Raw genomic sequence first — 21055 nt, 5'->3', positions numbered from 1 at the left:
TAAACTTAGAAAAACTTAGTGTTATTCCATCAATTTTCATACCTCTCTGCAATTTTTTAACATTTATTAATAAATTACTTCTGAATATTTTTCCTATGAAAAATAAAAACAAATAACAGAATACAGACAGAGCATTGAATTACACAAAGTTACAGACGCATGTATTACTAAATATGCTCTTGGGAAAAGAGCTCTCATATAAGACAGATTATGGTCCTTCCAGTGCTAATTTGCACATGGGATGGATATCACATGCAAAAAAATTAATGCGGCCCCAATGTCCCTGAGTATACAAAGGCGGTGCTGTGAGCCGGCTGCTGCACTTACAGTTTTTATCACTTCTGAATTGCATTTTAATAGTACATTTTTCTTTTGTGTCTGAACAAAATTTGCTTTCTCGAGGGAATGGATGGTTGAGAAGACAAGGCTGAAAGACTAGGTATTTTCCTGCTTATGAATTAATTCTTTCATTTAGCCATCATGTTTCATTAAAGTAATATGTATGCAAATTTTTGAGTGTACATATGTGTGTGCATGTGTATATATGTGTATATATTCAAAAAATATTTAGATGTTTTATAAATAATCTTTCAATAACATTTCAAATTAGGAAAACAACATTTAATTCTCAAATAGGATTTGCTCAATAAAGTATAAATAACTATGAAAACTCTAAAAATAACTTTAGTTTATAATCAAATTTTAGATAATCACCAATTACTTTAAAAGTATGTTCTTTTACCAGTTTTAAATATATACATTCAGTTGTACTTTATTCTTGCATTGAGTACTTTTCAATGACCTGAACAGCGTGTTAAAGAAGAAGATACAGGGTTGCCTATTATTTTTTGTTATCTTATCAAAGATATAGATCTGGAAAACATTTTTAAGAGCCGTGTGGGCATATAGTGGTATATACAAACAAGTCATTACTTGAACTCCTGGACAGTTACAGAAGAATTGGTAAAGGTCTCAAGAAGCAAAAATTAAAAATAGTCCATTAGCTTCAGGGAAAATAGGTCCATTGCAAATATAAAGTCTTCAAACACTGAGTATTAATATACCTAATATTATATTCCAAATAAGAACACTAACAAATCACACTTAACTTTCTTCCCTCTTATAACTATTTCATTTCCATCCTTCTCTTACAGTCCTACTACTGTCACTCATAATTCTAGGTGTTCTTCCAACCCATTTATTTCACTGCCAGATCATTCAAATCTTCAAATTATAAGTCTCTGTTGCCTGTTGATTCAAGCCTAAATCCTTCAACCTAGCTGTCAGTCTTCTTAGGATGCACTTGATCTGCTCAGTCTTCGACCACTCCCTACCTGCCATTCCATGGATACCATTTACCTTTCTTCTCCGGTCCTACCACTCTGCCTTTGTTCATGCTCCTTCCTCCTCCTGAAGTGCTGATCCATGCACTACTCATCTTTCAAAATCCACTGTAACACCCAGGTTTTCTAGGCAGCCTTTTCTATCCACTCCAACCTGCACTGATATCTCTATTGCCTAAATATTTATTCATTAAATAAACATTACATGAAATACTTTTATATACCAAGCACTTTGAAAAACACAGGAATATAATGATGAAAGATGTGGTATGCCTGAAAGGAATTCACCTTATAGTAGGGGGTAGGGAATGAGACAATAAACACAAGTAGAATGTGGTAAGTTTTGCGCTGGATGTATGCATAAGAGGGAATTGATGCACAGAGGAAGCTTTATGTTTGCATATGCATATGTGTATGTGGGTGTAGGGGATTACTGGCAGGGAGTTGGAGGGTGGAACATGGAAAAGTTACCTTCCCAGACCATGTATGACACAGTGAGTATTGAAGACAATCAGAGTTCAAGTTAAGCAGTTGCTGAAGATTACTTTAGACAGAAAGAACAACACATACAAAGATATGGATGTGAGTTAGAGCATAAAAAAGAACACTGAAGAAACTGCAAAGTGTTCAACACATCTAGTAAATTGAGTTATTATGAGGGAAACAAAGCAGATCATGGCTTTACTGTAAATGGCTTTATAGTAGCAATGAGATTGCCCATGGAGAATATGTTTGGTAATACATCACAGATCATTATACATTGCAAAACATCTTTCTTTATTTTTACATATGTATGAATTCTGACTGCTTAAGCCACAGAGGATTCTGCCTTAGGTAAATTAGTTCAAAATGGACATAATGATAGAGATTTATAGATATCAAAACACATGGCTATGGAACAGGTCTCAGACATCAAACATGTCCAAGATCAGTCCCCTCTCTGTTAAAGGGCTCCCAGTGCAACATACACATTAAGCACAAAGCAGGATAAAGGGATACTTCATTACAAGTTAGAAATTTGGCCCCAGACTGCAATAAATTCTCCAGTGAGCTATGCAAGCGCATACAAATGAGTCTTTTTGCCTAGGTTAGAAGCAGGAGAAATAGCAAACTAGAGCAAGTTTCTCTTACATAATAAGTGACTATCAATACATTCACTTTTTCACGTGGGAAAAGAGAAACAAATACTTTTCCCTCACCTCATAGTGGATACCAAATTATTCCATTCTCAAGTTTTAAAACTTCCTATACTTTATAGACAAGAAAATGTAATGAGATGTTAGAAGAGAAAATAAGTTCTTACGAATTTTACTGTCTTAATATTTGAGTAACTGAACTTCATATGTTCAAATAGTAGACCTCTAACTGCCATAACAGTGACTGTAAGGTGCTGTTGTTTTTTTAGCATGCACTATCGAGGTAATAAATGCCAGAAGATTCTCTCAGAAAATCAACAGTTTTATCTTTTATAACAAAGATGTTAACATTGGAAGGACAGGCACTCCTAAACAGGAGTGAGTGCTAGGAGTCATCCCAGAATCTTTGCTTAAAAGATCCATCTGAAATACTTGCAAAAGGAGTAGCAAGGAGTAAGAGCTTGGTACTATACAAAACAGAGCAGTTATTTAGTTTGGGGTAAAGAAAAAAGAACAGAAAAAATATCAATTATAGGCTAATCAAGGGAAGAGAAGTTGTACTCTTGTCTATAAAAATTTGACACGCAAAGACACCTAGGTTTAAAAGTTTGAAAAGAGTTGAGGAAAGAATTAAAAGAGAAAGTATGGACAAAATATATCGATTTAACCTAACAAAATACCAAGTGGAAATGTCCAATACGAAATTTTCATGTTATAAAAGTATATGTCCTAAAAAATTATTCTTAGACTATAATATTTTAATCATTCTTATAATATAGAAATAGCAAATTTAATGTTTGGAGGGCAGACTTACAAGCACTTGATGCATGGTCTCATGATCAAATAACAGTTCTCAGTAACTAACCATAGTTTTTTTTTTTTTTTTGAGACAGAGTCTCACTTTGTTGCCCGGGCTAGAGTGAGTGCCGTGGCGTCAGCCCAGCTCACAGCAACCTGAAACTCCTGGGCTTAAGCAATCCTTCTGCCTCAGCCTCCCGAGTAGCTGGGACTACAGGCATGTGCCACCATGCCCGGCTAATTTTTTCTATATAGATTTTTAGCTGTCCAAATCATTTCTTTCTATTTTTAGTAGAGACGGGGTCTCACTCTTGCTCAGGCTGGTCTCGAACTCCTGACCTCGAGTGATCCACCCGCCTCGGCCTCCCAGAGTGCTAGGATTACAGGTGTGAGCCACCGCGCCCGGCCCATAGTTTTTTTTGACAAAGCATTTTGAAAGAACATTATAATCAGAAATATACAAATTATTTTTGTCAATTATATTTGAAATAGTATGAGACATGTTTTACCTTTGTAGTATGTTTAATTATTGATGGATAATTTTAGCCCTTCTAAAAAAACCAAACCAAGTCAATTGCCCAATTCACAAAAAAAGGCCGTAAAATAATGAATATTTGTCCTTTACAATACAGAATAGACTAGTTTGAGAAAAAGGTCAGCAAATAAATTTCTTTTTCATTACCTTCAATATCAGAAATAAAAAATGTCTTTACTGTATACATTAACCACCCAAATTTCTAAGTAAACTTAATATATAGTTCATTATAACAACAGAAAGATTTCAAAGCATAATCTACTAGTCTATTAAGATGTTTTAGACTAGTGGAATTTTTGTTGCAGAGATGCTAATAAAATGAGCAACAACCTGGAATTAAACAGACTTCATTTATAGATAAAGATAGCTTTCACTGAGATTTGAATGTAACCATAGCTATAATATAAGTGCTTAATACATAAAGCATTTTATACTTAGGAGTAGAATTCACAGTAGAAATTTAAAATACATGAACCATTTAGGCAACAATATTGGTAGCACAGGTCTCTCTCCCAGGCAGAGAGATAGAAAAGTAATATTTAAATATAAAGAATGCAGTGGCAAGACTATATGTTCAACTAAACAGTAAGCTTGTTTCTAAAGTTAAATGGAAAGACATCTTTTGCCCTTCTCCTTACATTTTTCTTAGCTTAAGAGGAATAGATTTCCCTGGTTTTCTCATTATTATTAACAATTTCAAGGCATCTTGGCTTAGTAATGTCATTACATCTATGCAACAGCTTTCTGATATACACATTGCAGAGTTCACTTTACTTTCCTTTAATTAGCTGTGAAAAACCTTTTTAAAAATCTCTGCTATAAGATATTAAATTTAAGGGCCTCAGCTAAATAGCATTCACATAGGCTCTTTTAGGCCATTTACAACATGAAATGTTTTAAAGTAACAAAGTTTATAAAATAGCTAAAAATGATAAGCTCACATATTTTAAGGACTTGTATAAATGATATAAAGAACTTACATTTCAACAGAAAAACAAGTGGCAAGAAACACTTATCAAAATTATTCTTAAGAAGGTCTGAGAATGAAATAAGCTAAAACTGACAAAAAGCACTAAGGAAAATCAAACATTCTTTTTGAGTTATATCCAGAGCAGCATCCTCCAAACTATGGTCTGAGGATGGGGGGATTCCATGGCCAACTAGATTTTGGCTCCATAATGTTAGGAGGCTTTTGTCAATTTCATTCACTGCTATATCCCCAATGCGCAAGTAGTGCCTGGCACACAGTAGGCATGCAATAGTACCTGTTGAAAGAGTGAGTAAATGCCTTTGCTGTATACTGTATTATATTTCCTCTCTTTGATGTTCACACTAAATGTAAGAATATTTAAGACTGAGAAGCCCTGTAAATGCCAACAATTTGCTTAACTGTATTTAATGTAATTTCTCCCAAATTTATTTGACAGAAAACTCAATATCTTCCAGACTAGTGTTTCAAGGCACATAGTTTGGAAAATGGTGTTCAGTAAGAAAAAGAGAAAAGGAAATATAGGCCTATTACATAGAATGCTAGTATGATATTAATAAACATCAAAGAGAAATCACAATTGAAGTCATTTTCTTTTGCTTGATTTTTTTCAGTGAGAATAATTTTTGTAATAAGATATTTTGAACAAAACAAATAAAACCTAGTTCAAGCTCAAGAGTCAAAATTCACTATGTAAAAACACATTGATCATCTACTGTTTGTCAAATAACTTTATTTGCTAAGTGAAGTGCATAAGTCAGGGGCTCTGTTCTTGAGGAGCTTATTATCTAGAGTGAGAGGGATAGATTTCCTTGGATTTATTATTATTATTAACAGTCTCAAGGCATCCTGGCTTAATGCAGGCATGCTTAGCCTGCTGTTGTCATGACTGGAGCCTAAAGACTAGCCCACCCCCATCCCCAGAAAAGCCTCACCACAGCCTCTACTAACTATCATAGCCAAGGCACTGGGGAAATTACAGACTCCACTGAAACTGCACAGCCAAAGAAATCATACAGAAACTACACTATGGCAAGCACCCAGAATCAAAGCTAAGGTACCCTTTCCAACCATCACTGTACACATCTTTAGGAAACAATCTTCTTCTACAAAATTCAATTCAAAAACTAGAAGAAGCAACTGTTACGCTAGATGTGAGATATCAACATAAGGATGCTAGAAACATGAAAAAGTCAGGAAATATGACACCTCCAAAGGATTACAATAATTCTACAGCAAGAGAGTCCAATGAAAAAGAAATTTATGTCAGAAAAATAATTCAAAATAATGATATTAAGGAAGCTCAGTGAGATACAACAGAAACAAATAAACAATACAAAAAAATCAGAAAAACATTTCAGGGTACAAATGAGAGATACACCAAAGAGATAGATATCATAAAAAAGAACCAAATTTTGGAACTAAAAAATTCAATACATGATATAAAAAATACATTTAAAAGCTTTGAGAATAGACTAGACCAAGCAGAAGAATTTCAGAAGTTGAAGACAAGTCTTTTGAAATAAACCATTCAGACCAAAAAAATAAAATAAAATAAACAAGAATAAACAAAGCTTCTTTGACAATTTAAACACCATAAAGCAACCAAATATTCAAATATTGGGTGTTAAATAAAATGAACAAAAGTCCAAAGGCATAGAAAATCTATTTACCAATATAATAACTGACAACTGAAGACATACAAATGGCCAACAAGTACATGAAAAAAGGATCAATGTCACTAATTGTCAGAGAAATACAAATCAAAACTACAATGAAATATTGTCTTACAGCAGTTAGAATGGCTATTAATAAAAAGACAAAAAGTAACAGATGTTGACAAGGATGCAGAGAAAAGGGAACTCTTATACACTGTTGGTAGCAATGTATATTAGTACAGCCACTATGAAAATCAGCAAGATGATTTCTCAAAAACTAAAAATAGAACTACCATATAATCCACCAATCCTACTACTGTGTATTTATCCATAGGAAAATAAATCAATATATCAAAGGAATACCTGCACTCACATGTTTATTATAACACTTTTCACAATAGCAAAGATATTTCATCAACCTAAGTGTCCATCAACGGATAACTGGATAAAGAAAACGTGGTATATATACATAATGAAATACTATTTGGACATAAAAAAGAATGAAATTCTGCCATTTACAGCACCATAAGTGGAACTGGAGGTCACTATGCTAAGTAAAATAAGCCAGGCACAGAAAGACAAATATTGCACGTTCTTACTCAGGTGGGAACTAAATATGTTGATCACCTGGAGGTAGAGAGTGGAATGATAGACAAGAGCCTGGGAAGGGTGTATGGGTGTGGGAGGGAGATGAAGAGAGGTTGATCAATGGGTACAAACACACAGTTAGATAGGAGTAAGTTATAATGCTTGATGGCAGAGTAGGGTGACTATAGTTAACAATATACTGTATTTTTCAAAATGGCTAGAGGAGAGGATTTGAAATGTACTCAAATACATGATAAAAACTTGGATGATGGATACCCTAAATACCCTGATTTGATCATTACACATTCAATGGATGTAACATAATTTCATATGTACTTCATAAATATGTACAAATATATCAACAAAAGTGGTACCAGTATCAAATATACACCTATATATGACACATATACAGCATATATGTTATATAGAGACATGTATATCTCCATAGGTAAGAGAAAATTTACACAAGCCATATCTGAAGTTTGGCAAAGAATCTGACAAGCCTTTTCATGATTTCCTTAAGAAAATAAAGAAGAAATAAGAACTAGGTGATAGTTAAAGTGAAAGCAAAATTTATTAATGAATAACTTCCCAACAGCCAAATCCTATATATTCTTTTAAATTTTCATTGAGCTTGAACTCTGCATCAAGCTGTTCATCCTTCTAGTGAATTCTCTTCTCCTTTGATTTGCACAATACTTCCTAGTTCTCTTTCTTGCTTTCTCTGTTTCTTGACTGATTCATCATTTTCTGCCAATACCTTAAATTAATGACTCTTAACCAGAACTGGGCATTAGAATCACCTGGGAATATTTTCCAGCTATATATGCCTACTGAGCCAAACTATCTGTGATTGAGACTCAGGGATTCATATGTATATAATTTTAAACTTCAAGGTGATGCCATTCAGCAGCCTTAACTAAGAACCACTGTCCTAATGCTAAAGTAATTCTCAGAGACTACTTAATTGTCTTTCTATATATAGTTTCTTCTGGGGGATTATCCTACCACCAAGGTTTTAACTATTGCCTCTACACTGATGATTTCTATTAATAAATCTTTATCTCAATATACTATAATATGTCTTTCTTTAACTCAAGAATGGTATTTTCAGCTCACTGTAACCTCAAACTCTTGATCTCAAGAAAAAAAATAAAGGAAAATAAGAATAGTACTTTCAAATGTTCACTAGGGATATTTACATCAACATGCAATAGGAACCTCACATAGTGCTACATCCAAATTAAACTCATATCCATATCTCCAACCTATCAAACCTGTAATGCTTCCTATAAATTTTTTCACTGTTGCATTAGGACATCATGATCTAGCCTGTCACCTAAGCCATCAAGTCAAGGCACTAGAGAACCCTCCTGCCTCTGCTCTCCTCAATCTGAGGAAATCCTGGTTCATGTCCCTACTTTCATAAAACACTGCATTTGATATAATGTGAAACACCTTCCCCCAGACCACAGTTGTGGTCTATTCCTATGTTAATTTAACATCTATTAATTTAATACTTATTTAATAATGTCTATTGTGTTCCAAGCCCACGGCTTGTGTGAGCCCATTTGGTAATATAAATTGAGCAAAACAGATTTTCTGTCAGAAATTTGAACTGAGATGACTTAACCATGGTACACATGGCCCTTTATACTCTGGCTCCAATCTATACCGTCCATCTCACTTCTGCCACTTTGCATCAGGTACCAAAGCTACAAGCTAAACTTCATGAGATTCCTCAGACAGCAAACTGAAACCCCACAAGCTGTGCACTTTGAACATAAGATGGCTCTGTCCAAGCCACTTGCTCCATGCCACTCTCCTTTCTGTGCCTGGCAAACTTCTATTCAGTCTTCAAGTCTCTTCTGATCCCCATCACACTTTCGAACCATAAATTGAAACTGAAACACATTGAAAATGATATGAGAATATATGAGGCCCATGAAAAAAAAATTAAATAGGGAAAATCTGGGATGTGTAAATGCTACACCAATATAAGGATGTATGTGACTATAACTCTAACACACAGGTCTTTCAAAAAAGAAATTCCATATGTTTCATGAATTGACTGACGGTTAATGAACAAACCTTTACTTGGTATATGTTAGACATTTTATTAGGAAGAGTGCTTAGAATGTGATAAAACCTAACTAAAAAGACAAAAAGTGCCTTTTTATGGCTTGTCTAATAGAGTATAGTAAAGTATACATGTAATATTCTTAGGTATACCACTAAAAGTATTCCAAATTATCAAATTCCATGGATGTCATGTATCTTAAACTTCTTTAGACTTAGACATCTGTAAGAATAGAATTATAGTATTATGTGGTCATTTATTAAAAAGAACAACTTTTTTTTCAGAAAAATAGTGAAAAAAAAGAGAGCACAGTTCTCACTGTACAGCCAAAGTAATAAAAGGCTCTTTTGTAGACAAATTCTAGAACTTCTTAATTATACACAGGCTTATTATCTATATCCCCAGTGTTATAAAGTACCAGAACTTCATTAGAAAAATTAAGCTGGAAAAATGAAGGCAGCACTTTGTAAATTTCCACTGGAAATTAGCTGGGAGAGGCAGAGGAATACTGGATCAAAAGAGGGTAATCATGCTTAACTGTGCCCTAGAGCACCCGCATGTATAATACAATTTGCACAGTAACTACCTCTCCTATTACTGCTTGTTTGGAGTATTCTGTGTTAATGGGGTTAGCTAATTTTGTATTTTAACTTAAAAAGGCTCTGCTGATTAATAAATGTTGCACACTGTGCTAGTAATTAAAATAAATGGAAGGGTTACAAATAAAAGTTGAATTGTTAAGAAAACATTATCTGAAAATATATGATAATCTATTTATCATAACACAATAACATTCAGAAAATATGCAAATTATAAAGGTCTAAGGTGTTTGAAAAAATCACTCAAGTCAAAAAGTTTTGAGAGGTGTTAAATTTCCTTTTCACTATTCTTTTTTTTTTTTTTTGAGACAGAGTCTCACTCTGTTACCCAGGCTGGAGTACAGTGGTGTGACCATAGCTCACTGCAACCTTGAACTTCTGGGCTCAAGCGATCCTCCTGCCTCTGCCTCCTGAGTAGCTAGGACTATAGGCACACATCACTGCACCTGGATAATTTTTTATTTTTATACAGACAGGGTCTCACTATGTTGCCCAGGCTGGTCTTGAACTCCTAGCCTCAAGTGATCCTCCTGTCTTGGCCTCCCCTAAAGTGCTGGGATTACAGGCATGAGCCACCGTGTCCAGCCTAAATGTCCTTTTTTAAAACTGCTATTACTATCTAGTTTCTTAAACTTTCCCACATTTTTCTTATAGTAGTATCTATAAAATGATGCTTATATTTAATTAGCAACAATATTTAAAAGGTTTAAAAGTGAGTAATCCAACATTTACCAAGACTCCTAAGTTAGGTTGCCGATTTCAAGGAAATGAAGGCAGAGAAGATTCTTAGCTACTGAATTTTTTTTATTAGTTTCAGCAATGAAGGAGCTCAAATAACCAAGTTACTAGTTCTGCTTTGCTACTAAATGTTTATGGATATCTCCCGTTTCACCTGCTCTGAGTAAACAACCAGAAAAATTAACACCTTTTATTCTTCCATAATGTAGAGACAGCTAATGAGCTTTCTGTACTGAGGTTCTTAAATGAAAGTCTGTAAGTTTAAAATATAATATAGCTGCAATATGATTTAATCATGAATTTCTCTTTATAGGGAAACTCAAGTCACTGTCATAATTTTTTAATCCTCAATGTCTGTACCCTGAACATGCAGAAGAATATTGAATCCTTAGGGATGCAAGGATTTACCTCAAATTTAGCTCAAGCTTATATTTAATCTGAACACCAAAGTCTAACCTAACAAGATATTTAATAGCTTTTTGACTTGGAAACCTTCAGGAAGAACATTTGTGTTGGCTTTCTTTTGCTGTTCTAACAAATTACCACAAATGTGGTGGCATAAACAATACAAATTCATTAACTCACAATTCTGAAGGTCAGAAATCCAAAATGGGTCTCTCTGGGCTGAAGTCAAGGTGTTGGCAGGGCTACATTCTCTCTAGAGGCTCTAGGGGAGAACCCATTCTTGCCTTTTCCAGCATCTAGAGGCTGCTTACATTTCTTGGAGTGGCCCTCATCCCCCACCTTGAAAGACAGCGAAGGTGAGTTGAGCCCATCGCACGTTGCTATACTCTGACTTTCTTTTATGTAGTCAAATCTTTCTGCCTTCCTCTTCTACTTTTAAGGACCATTGTGATTACTCTGGTCCCCCCCAGATAGTCCAGCATAATCCCCCCATCTAAAAATCCTTAATTTAATCACATTTACAAAATCCTTTTTATTATGTAGAGTAACATATTCATAGGTTTCTGGGATTAGGACACACCTGGTCTCTTGGTTGGGGGGTGGGGCATTATTCTGCCTTCCAGAAAACTGACTGGCACTCACTTCTATTGTAATACCCTAAATACACTCTATTTTGGATACAAATATAGCCTGCATAATCATAGTCTCCTGTATTAAGCCAGACGTTTACAATTAATAGAAAGTGTTAGCATATAGGACCTTCACATCTCATAAGAATTTAGTGAAGCCCATACTATAGCTCATACCATCTGACTTATGATTGCCCACTCCATTTCACGTCTGCTGTTGATGAGTAAATTAAACAGTAACTTTGATTGCCCTGGTACCACTGTAGCCTCCCATTTCTTCTGTCTCTTAATAATAATGACTTTTTTCCCCATTTCATCTAAGCAACTTGCATGGTCCCATTTCACATCTGAAAATAATTCTTGGAATGTTCTCCTCTGAAATTTCAAACTCTAAAATTCTCTCTGATCATTATTTCCCATAAAGAGGAAGTATAGCCCGGGCTCGGTGGCTCACGCCTGTAATCCTAGCACTCTGGGAGGCTGAGGCGGGCGGATTGTTTGAGCTCAGGAGTTCAAGACCAGCCTGAGCAACAGCAAGAACCCATGTCTACTAAAAATAGAAAGAAATTATATGGACAGCTAAAAAAAATATATATAGAAAAAATTAGCCGGGCATGGTGGCGCATGCCTGTAATCCCAGCTACTCGGGAGGCTGAGGCAGGAGGATAGCTCGAGCCCAGGAGTTTGAGGTTGCTGTGAGCTAGGCTGACGCCACGGCACTGTAGCCAGGGCAACAGAGTGAGACTCTGTCTCAAAAAAAAAAAAAAAAAGAGGAAGTATATATAACAGTATATATAACATTCTGCCACATTTAAATAAATAAATAATAAACACACATATAATTACATATGCAAACAAAAATTCCTGGATGGATATATCAGAAATGGTTGACAGTAGTTGCCTCTGATCACCAAATAATGTATAATGTTTTTACAATAAATATGTATTGTGGTTTCCATTTTTAAAAAAGTAAACAAAAGTCCTTTTTTACCTTTTTAAGTGGATTTGAGGTGATTGATTAAGTAAATCAAGAGAGGTAGGAAATTTCTTACAGAAACATGAGAGCACATGGGACATAGAGAAGAATGAAAACTTCATAAAAATTACTTGAGATGCTTGCCAATTTCATCTATGATACAAGTTTGTGTGAAAATTTTTATTTTTCAAGAGTCTTTTCAAGGATATATGATCAAAATAAAGCACACTTATATATACATATATATAAAAACTATATACATATATCTTCTGACTGACAAAATGATCCAAAATCCACTATGATGGATAATTGGTAATTTGGTAACTCTAGTTTCTTGGTACAACAAACATACTTTTTAATGTATTTTAAAATGATTATTATATAACATATTATATGGTTATTACATATATAAATAATAAATAGTAATTGTAATTTTATATATTGTACTATATGATTATACAATAATTTATGATACTTATACTAAAATTATTATATTACAATTATAACTTGTGTTATAATGTCTTATTTAGTATATAAATAATACTAAAAATTATTATATGATACATTGCAAAGATAATTACAAAAGGCATTATAGAACAATAACAACAATAGTAATAAAGCCATTCTAAATTTAAAATGGTCCATTTATAAGTTACATATGACTTTATTGATGACAAAGTGCCTTAAGAGAGAGAAAGTGCCCTGGAAAAAGATGTATAAATAGAGACTCAAATCAGTGATGCCAATAAAATAATTTAAAATTGCATATGCTATTGGATCTTCCTTCATCTTTTTCAGTCATCTTCCTCAGTCATAAAAAAAACTAAACCTTCATCTTTTTCAGTCACCTTCCTCAGTCATAAAAAAAAATTACCTCATTTATTAAAAATGACAAAGTTATGTCAGTATATCCAAGTGAAATTTAGTCCATGTTAAGAAAAATGTTTTATTTTATTGGACCTTCTTTTAGGAGTATCATAAATATGTATGCTTCTGCTACATAATTAAGAAAATTATCTTCACAGATGCATAGCTAGTGGTCATTTATCCTCCTTAAAATGCCATTCATTCTTTATTTTTTTCCTCTGAATTGCATTTATATTTTTTTGCTATCAATATTAACATCAATATGGACCTCATTTAAAAGATGTGCATGTTGAAAAATGATTGCTTCCGAATAGGTCAAGGGTGGCCTTACCCTCTTCTCACAAATAAAAGTTTCTCTAAAATATTAGGAAATAGAAAATATTAGAAAATTTAAGACACTAAACATAGTACAACTATTTTTTTTTTAAGCTAAGAACTCACGCATTATCATTGATGTTTTGCACCCATTCCTTTCTTCTGAGCTCCTCTCTGGCCAACTTTAATTCATTGATTGGTTCTGCCACCCACAACGTTGGCTCCAAAGGCTTGTAGCGTTGTTCTAGTACATCCGTGATATCTCGGAATGGCCCCTGAGAAGAGAGGATGAAGTACGTATTTTGTTATGGAGGACTTTGTTTGACATATTACATATGACCAAGACTAGTGAACTTCTCCAAAGTACAGCAAGTTTACTAAATCAATTTAAAATACAATTTGTTCTTCTTGAGTTAGAAAACACATGACATAACAAGAATATCACTTATATTCAAGAAATGTCCTCTCGGGTAAAAGTGATTACATTTTAAAAGTTTTAAATTAAACAAAAGTTTCCTCACTTACATCAAAAGATCTTCATGCTATAACTGGCAAACTTCTTACATAAGTTTATGTTATAGATATATATATTTATTAACATATGTTTATATTATATAAATTTATATATATTTACATAAGTTTATGTTATATGTATTTATATTAATATATATAACATGCTATAACTGTAAACTTGTAGTTATAGGTTGCTTTGTTTTCTAATTTTAAAAAGTACATTTCTTCTAATGTAATTAAAAAATAACTCTCTCCCTTTTTGAATAAGTAAAAATATTAGAGAAAGATTCTGAGCATAGTTTTCTAAGAATCCACCTATAAATATAAACAGAAGAACGTGTGTTTTTTATGAAATTAAAATTTTTAGTGGAATGTTAAATTTGATATTTAAAAAGTGGCCCCCTAAATATAAAAGGATCATCATTTTTATTTATTGAAATTGTTCTTTATTTAAAATTCTAAACTCTATTTTTCAATTACTCTGATACCAATTACTCTGATACCTTTTAATGACACAAATACTTAGCAAAGTCCATAGCTGCACTGTGAAAAGTAACTTAAAATATATCCTACTTTTACTGTAGCAGCCATTTATACTAGTTACTAAAATCCACTGGTTATCTAGTACCATATCAAGCACAATACAAATCAGAGATAGCTCAAGATTTTGCTATGTCATTAATTGCATGCTGTTTTTTTTTTCCCCATCACTATTGTGCAGGAGAGAAGTAATAGAAAACGGACAAAGATTTCTAATCATATTCCTTATTCTTAAAAATCTCTTCTTTAAATAGGTTATCACTAACAAGACACAGCTGGAGTTACTGCAAGTACTGAGTGAAGACTGTGGGGCTAATAAAAAGAAATGATTCACGCCTCATTTATGTTCACTTATGTTTTACATTAATAGAAACCAATAATAGGAACCAGTTACCATAAAAGTCATGGACCGTAAATAACACAAATGGCAAATAAGTATCATCTAGTACTTTTCACAGCTGGACAGAAGGATTGCTATATTTGAAAGTAGTTAATGGATTTTTATTAGACTTTACTTTTTAAAGATACAGTAACATGATTACAAGTCCCGTATTAAGAAATTAAATGGGGCTTTTTTTTTTTTTTTACAGATTTTTATTCTTTTACTTTGACAAATTCCACGGTTTAAAAAATTAATATTTGGTTTCATAAGTAGCAGCAAACTACTTCTCTAGGCCTGTTTTCATATGTAAAATGGAATGATAACTATATCACAAATTGTTCTTAAGATGCATAGGGTAACGTAACACTTTTAGCATTGTACTTAGAACATAGGAAACACTAAAAAATGGTGCCCAGTACGTTATGATTATTAGTTTCAAGAAGTTAAAAAAAAGTTTTGAACAATATTTGCATCAAAGAAATAAGCAAATGGCCCAAGACTATGACTCTGAAGAGACAACAGTCACATGGAAAAATGTCTTCTCAGTGGCCAAGCTCTTCCTTCTAACCTTTGCTGGTGTATCAACATAACACATAGCTACTGTGGGCTTATCTCACTACTTACTCTGGAACTTACTAGTTCCAATGAGACTAGACAATGAAAGAGAAGGAGCTCTGCTTGACTTCAGAATGAAAATAAACTCAGTCTTACTTTTGGGCTCACGATCACCTTCATGATCCCCCACCCTCCTTCAATCGTGTTGATCTTCAAGTATCTTTCAGTGTCCGCTCCATATATTTATATCTTAGTCAATTAGCATTTTGCTTTTGAGCTCAATAGTCCAGCTCTTTCACTACTTAATGTGACATCAGTTGTCTCTTCTGGTGAAGCTTTTGTTTATTTGTATTGCTGTTGATAGCCTGTCTTTTAGATATCATCAGTCAATTGCCTATCCCAATCATGCCTAGAGTGACATGGGATCTCAGATTTTGGAACAGCTTCAAACTTTAGATCTGCTCATTGTACTCATTTCCAAATATTAATTCCTAGAATTTCTAGACCATCCAGGACTCAACATTACCCTGTAGGTCTTCTTGGACTCTTAGCTATGGTTTTCCAATGTTGGCTTACCTTGCCTCTAACCAAGTCCTAGTTATGAGAGTCAAATATATTTATTTTCTACTATATATTTAATAACTCATGTTACTTATAGTTATCTTATATTTTTAAGCTTTTATTCAAGCTTAAATAATAATGAAGTTATTTTATAAAACCATAATATTGTCCCATACATTTAAAATATTTACTTAGCAAGTATAGATACTCTGATCAGAGTATAAATATTATTTGGGCATAATTGTAAATGTAACCAATGATGTATAAATCGTTTTATTATTGGGTAACACACCAAAAATGGGGCTCAATCAAAAAAATAACATGAAATAATCCCATTCTGTGAAAAAGGAAAAAAAAAAGGAAAGAAAGAAGAAGGGAAAGAGAAAAGAAAGAAAATAGACAACTGCTAAACTTGAATTTAACATGGATGAACTTTAAGAACACTATACCACATGAAATAAGCCATGTCAGGGTGAAGGGGAAATGAAGAATAGTTTAATAGTTTTGCAAGCTGAAAAGAGTTCTAGGGGCAGATAGTGGTGGTGGTTGCACAAAAATATGAAGGTACATAATACCACTGAACTGTACACTTAAGAATGTTTAAGATAGTAAATTTTATGTTTGTATTTTACCATAATATAAAAATTGGGAAAATAGCAAGAATAAAATTAATGACAGAATTCTTATATGGCTAATTAGTACCTGACATTGCTTCCTATTAATAGGTGGCAGAATTTCAGACTGAGGAAAAGAACGGGCACTCGTACAGGCTAGCCAGTTGGTAGGGTCTGTGCAGTTCTCCTGCTTCACTTTGGGTCTTCGGTGTGTTAAAGGCTTTGCCTTCTGTAACCGCAACTCCCACGGATCAGGCTCTTTTCTGAATGGTGAATTGTATACACCTGGAATCTAAAGAAGAAGAAAGACATTTTGATTTGTATCTTTAATTTTGTGAAATTAAAGGAAGATAAAATTGTGCCAGGAAATTTTTCATACATTTAAAGAATACCTTAAATTAAAACTGTGTGGTTCTCAACCAGAGGTGGACTTCAGATTCACCTAAGGAGATTTTACAAAATGCTCATGTTTTTTCTCCATTCTAGACCAATGATTTCAATATCTTTCAGGACTGAACACTAAACATTTTAAAACCACTGAGCTCTAGTTTCTATCTGCCAAACATGGCATTTTTATATAATTGTATTCAAGAAAAAATAACAGAAGGACCATCTATTTTGTCTTCTTATCTATTTTCTGAAAATCTAATGTTGTTTACCTATACAAACTTTATAGAACCAAATTTTGATAGAACCATATTTTGATGGTACTTGATAGCAATCTTTGACATGGTTCCATAGAGCCCTATATCAAAATATATATACATATATATGTGTATATATAAGTATCATATACACAAATGCATATTCATAAAGAAAAGTTACATTTTAAAGGACAATATGACTTGTTTGGTTGCTTTGTAGACACTCTGAACTCTATAAAGAATAAATCTGTTTTCCCTAAAAATGTGCTTTTCTCTTATGCCATCAACATATCCACAAACATTCCTGTTTGCTATATTTTCCTCATGGAATCAGCAGTCCCAAAGCATTAAGATTAACTAGGACAGCTACCTTTGAAAAATTATCTGAGAAAATTTTATATTTCCAGCCTAACTCATCAATAATTGTTAACCTCTATCAAATACCTATCCAAGCCGGATTCCATGTCCTAACTCACACACTTCCTTAATAACCTGGGGACATCCACCACCAATTATCTCTGTGTTCATCAGTCATCTACATGCATGCAGTTGGAGCACAGAGACTTTGTTTCAGGTATTTTTGCAACCCCAGGGCCTAGGAGAGTGTTTGGTACATAGCAAACAGACACTCAACAGATGAATATTAAATGCTCATCTAGAACTGTGGTCTCTAACCCCCGGACCACGTTCAGTACCAGTCCACGGCCTGGTAGGAACCAGGCCACGTATCACCACCTTAGCTCCGCCTCTCAGCCCCAGCCTCAGCCCCAGCCTCCATCCCATGGAAAATTGTCTTCCATTAAACTTAGGAACTGTGTGTATAGCAGGTGAGCTCCAGGTGAGGCAGGAAGCTTCATCTGTATTTACATCTGCTCCCCATGGCTAGCATCACAGCCTGAGCTCCGTCCCCATCTGGAGAAAAACTGTCTTCCATGAAACTGGTCCCTGGTGCCAAAAATGTTGGGGACTGCTGATCTAGAATAACAATTCACTATTCAGAAAGGCCCAGGAAAGCCTCTATTTTACTCTTGCTTTCCAAAGCTACATAAATATCTTAGTAAAAAATTTGAGATTTATTTTAAAATCTTACCAATTGCTTTCAAAAAACTTATAGATTATACTTCTTTTCTCTTTCTTATCAGTTTCAATTTGTTTTCAAATATATTGTGATCTAGAACTAAATTATCACAGACTCACTAGAGTCACCTCCAACTCAACTTTTCCTGTTTTATAATTGAGGACCAAATTTTATTAGATATAAAAAAAGTTAATGTAAATGAATTTAAATATTAATATTTAAAAATATTTTTGAACTGGCTCTTGTTTGAGATTTATTCCCTATTACAATTGATATAGTAAAATACAGTGCTGAAAAATGTTAAAGGTAGTTATATAAACCATTTTTAATGTCAAAATGTCATGTTAGCATTCTTTCACTATAACTAAATATAGACAAGGTAAATACAGAGATAACAGCTTTCAGTGTATAGTAATTTTTAAGTGGATGGTAATATTTAAGATAATTTTTAGGGTGATTTTCTAAGATGAGAATTTATCAATTATAATGAGAAATATATATGTTATATTAAAAAGACTATTCTGACATAAAATATAACTAAATCTACATAGTCTATGAAAAAGCTATGAGAATACCATTCTGATTAGTGATGATCTAATTAACTGAAGTCTGTCAGTTTATTACTAAAATTTCTACAACTTTACAGATTAAAATGGTAAAATACATACAATTTATCTAGACTATAAATTATCACTTAAAAATATCTATCTACTTGAATAATTGCTACCAGCTATTAACTTTACCCTATTAGGAATCTTCTTTGATCTCCTTCTACATTTGCATGCACATGTATACATAGGCTAGATGGGAAATGCAAATAGATCAGTAGACATGATAGCTTTCTTAAATTATATTTTGCAACCTATATGGAGACCTCCTCATGTGTATTCTCTTTGCAATTTAAATCACATATAGATAGAAAATATATTTTAATTGAATTTCAAATGTATAATTTAAAGTCTTCAAGGTGTCAGTGCTTTAGAAATTAATTTAATACATTTGCTAACGTATGTCAATAAAAACAGTCCAGGACTCTCTCAATCCCTAAAGCAAGAAAATATCCTATTTATTTATATAGATACAGTATTAATTTACTTATTATTTCTTTAAGTAAGTAAAACAACCATAACATACTATTGTCTCATTTGCCATATTTCATCATTTGTAAGCCACTTATTAATAATGGTTTGCTGTTGATTTTTTAAAATATTACTATGAGTCACAAAAGACAGAGTTAACCTTAAGGGACTATGACATATTTTCAGTTTTCACATTTTTCACAACTTGGAAGGGCTACTGCCAAGCTAGCTTTTGGGACTTCATTTTCAGCAATAATTTTCTAGAGTGACCAACACTATGGGGAAATCTGTGCTAACTGTTTAGAAAAAAAAAAGAAAGAGCCTACAACTGAGTTATTTGCAGTACTGTCATGCTAACATTCAACTCAATAAGACCCAAGAAATCTCAGGAGAGGACTCTGCTAATAGCTTCTTACTGACCTCCTTGCATCAGGCTCCACTGCTGACTGGTGGCCCAGTGGTGAATACTGCAAATGAGGTGTGAAAGCACTGATTTTTTTAAAGGCTATGATTCTGACTCGTCAAAAGGAAAAAAAAAAGCCAATGAGTTATATAATAGATATATATTTTTCTTGAATTCCCCCCTTCAGACCCTCCATCATGGGAACTTAAGCATGACCTAGAATATTAATTATGTCAGGTTGAGCAACGAGTAAATGTACCATTTGTTACCCAGTCACCCTTAGCATTACATTAATATTTTGAACCATTCCATATTTCTAGCAATCTATCAGATGGCTCTTTTCTTCTCGGTTTTTATTCTTATACTTAAGTATTGTATGGAAAAGTGTTTTAAAAGTACAATTGATTTGCAAATGAATGGATATACTTGTTATATTTGGAGTGTCTACTGTTTTATTTCATGAAAAATGTTTTTTTACGGCCATTTTCCACTCATACTCTGACCTTTATTTTGTAATTGCCTGGGGGAAGCTATAGTCTAATTTTTTTCTCTTCTCTTTGTTATTGAGGTTTACTTTTAAAACACGTTTTTGTAAAGGAGGAAGAATAAGAAACAGGATTGCATGTACCTATAATTCCAAAATCACAATTACTAATGTTTCAATTCATATTTTACCATATGAGAAATAATAATTTCTCATGATTTCAAAGTAACTGCTTATTGCAGGAATAAAGAACAATTAAATAATAGGGTGAGAGATTTCAGGTTTTACTTTTACTAATGACAATTACACAGTAAACAAGATTGGCTGATTGCCACAAAAAGGAGCAAAATTTAAAACTATTTTCTTGACTCTTGATTCAAAATTTGTGAATACCATGAGAAATAAACAGTCCTTAAAGGAGACTTGTGTAAAATATGTTTAGGTTCTAAGTTCTAATCAAATATGCTTTTAAAAAACACAACAGCAGCAAGTAGCCAAAAGTAGTAAAGATCTCTAATAACTAGAAAAGTAAAAGTGGGCCAGAGAA

General features: G+C 33.3%; 1 protein-coding gene across 2 annotated transcripts in view; it reads right to left on the bottom strand.

Moving 5' to 3' along the window:
- SPATA17 (spermatogenesis associated 17) overlaps positions 1-21055 on the bottom strand; it is a 171374-nt gene that overhangs the window by 78348 nt on the left and 71971 nt on the right. For both annotated transcript variants that reach the window (XM_045536429.1, XM_045536428.1), the window contains exons 7-8: positions 16909-17112; positions 13782-13930 (exon numbers count right to left, since the gene is read on the bottom strand). In XM_045536429.1, coding sequence (XP_045392385.1) covers positions 13782-13930; positions 16909-17112 — 353 coding nt within the window. The remainder of the gene's footprint in view (positions 1-13781; positions 13931-16908; positions 17113-21055) is intronic.

Source organism: Lemur catta, chromosome 23 (genome assembly GCF_020740605.2).
Source record: "Lemur catta isolate mLemCat1 chromosome 23, mLemCat1.pri, whole genome shotgun sequence".
Lineage (NCBI taxonomy): Eukaryota > Metazoa > Chordata > Mammalia > Primates > Lemuridae > Lemur > Lemur catta.
The sequence above is the reverse complement of the archived record's forward strand: the minus strand, read 5'-3'. Positions and strand labels throughout refer to the sequence as shown.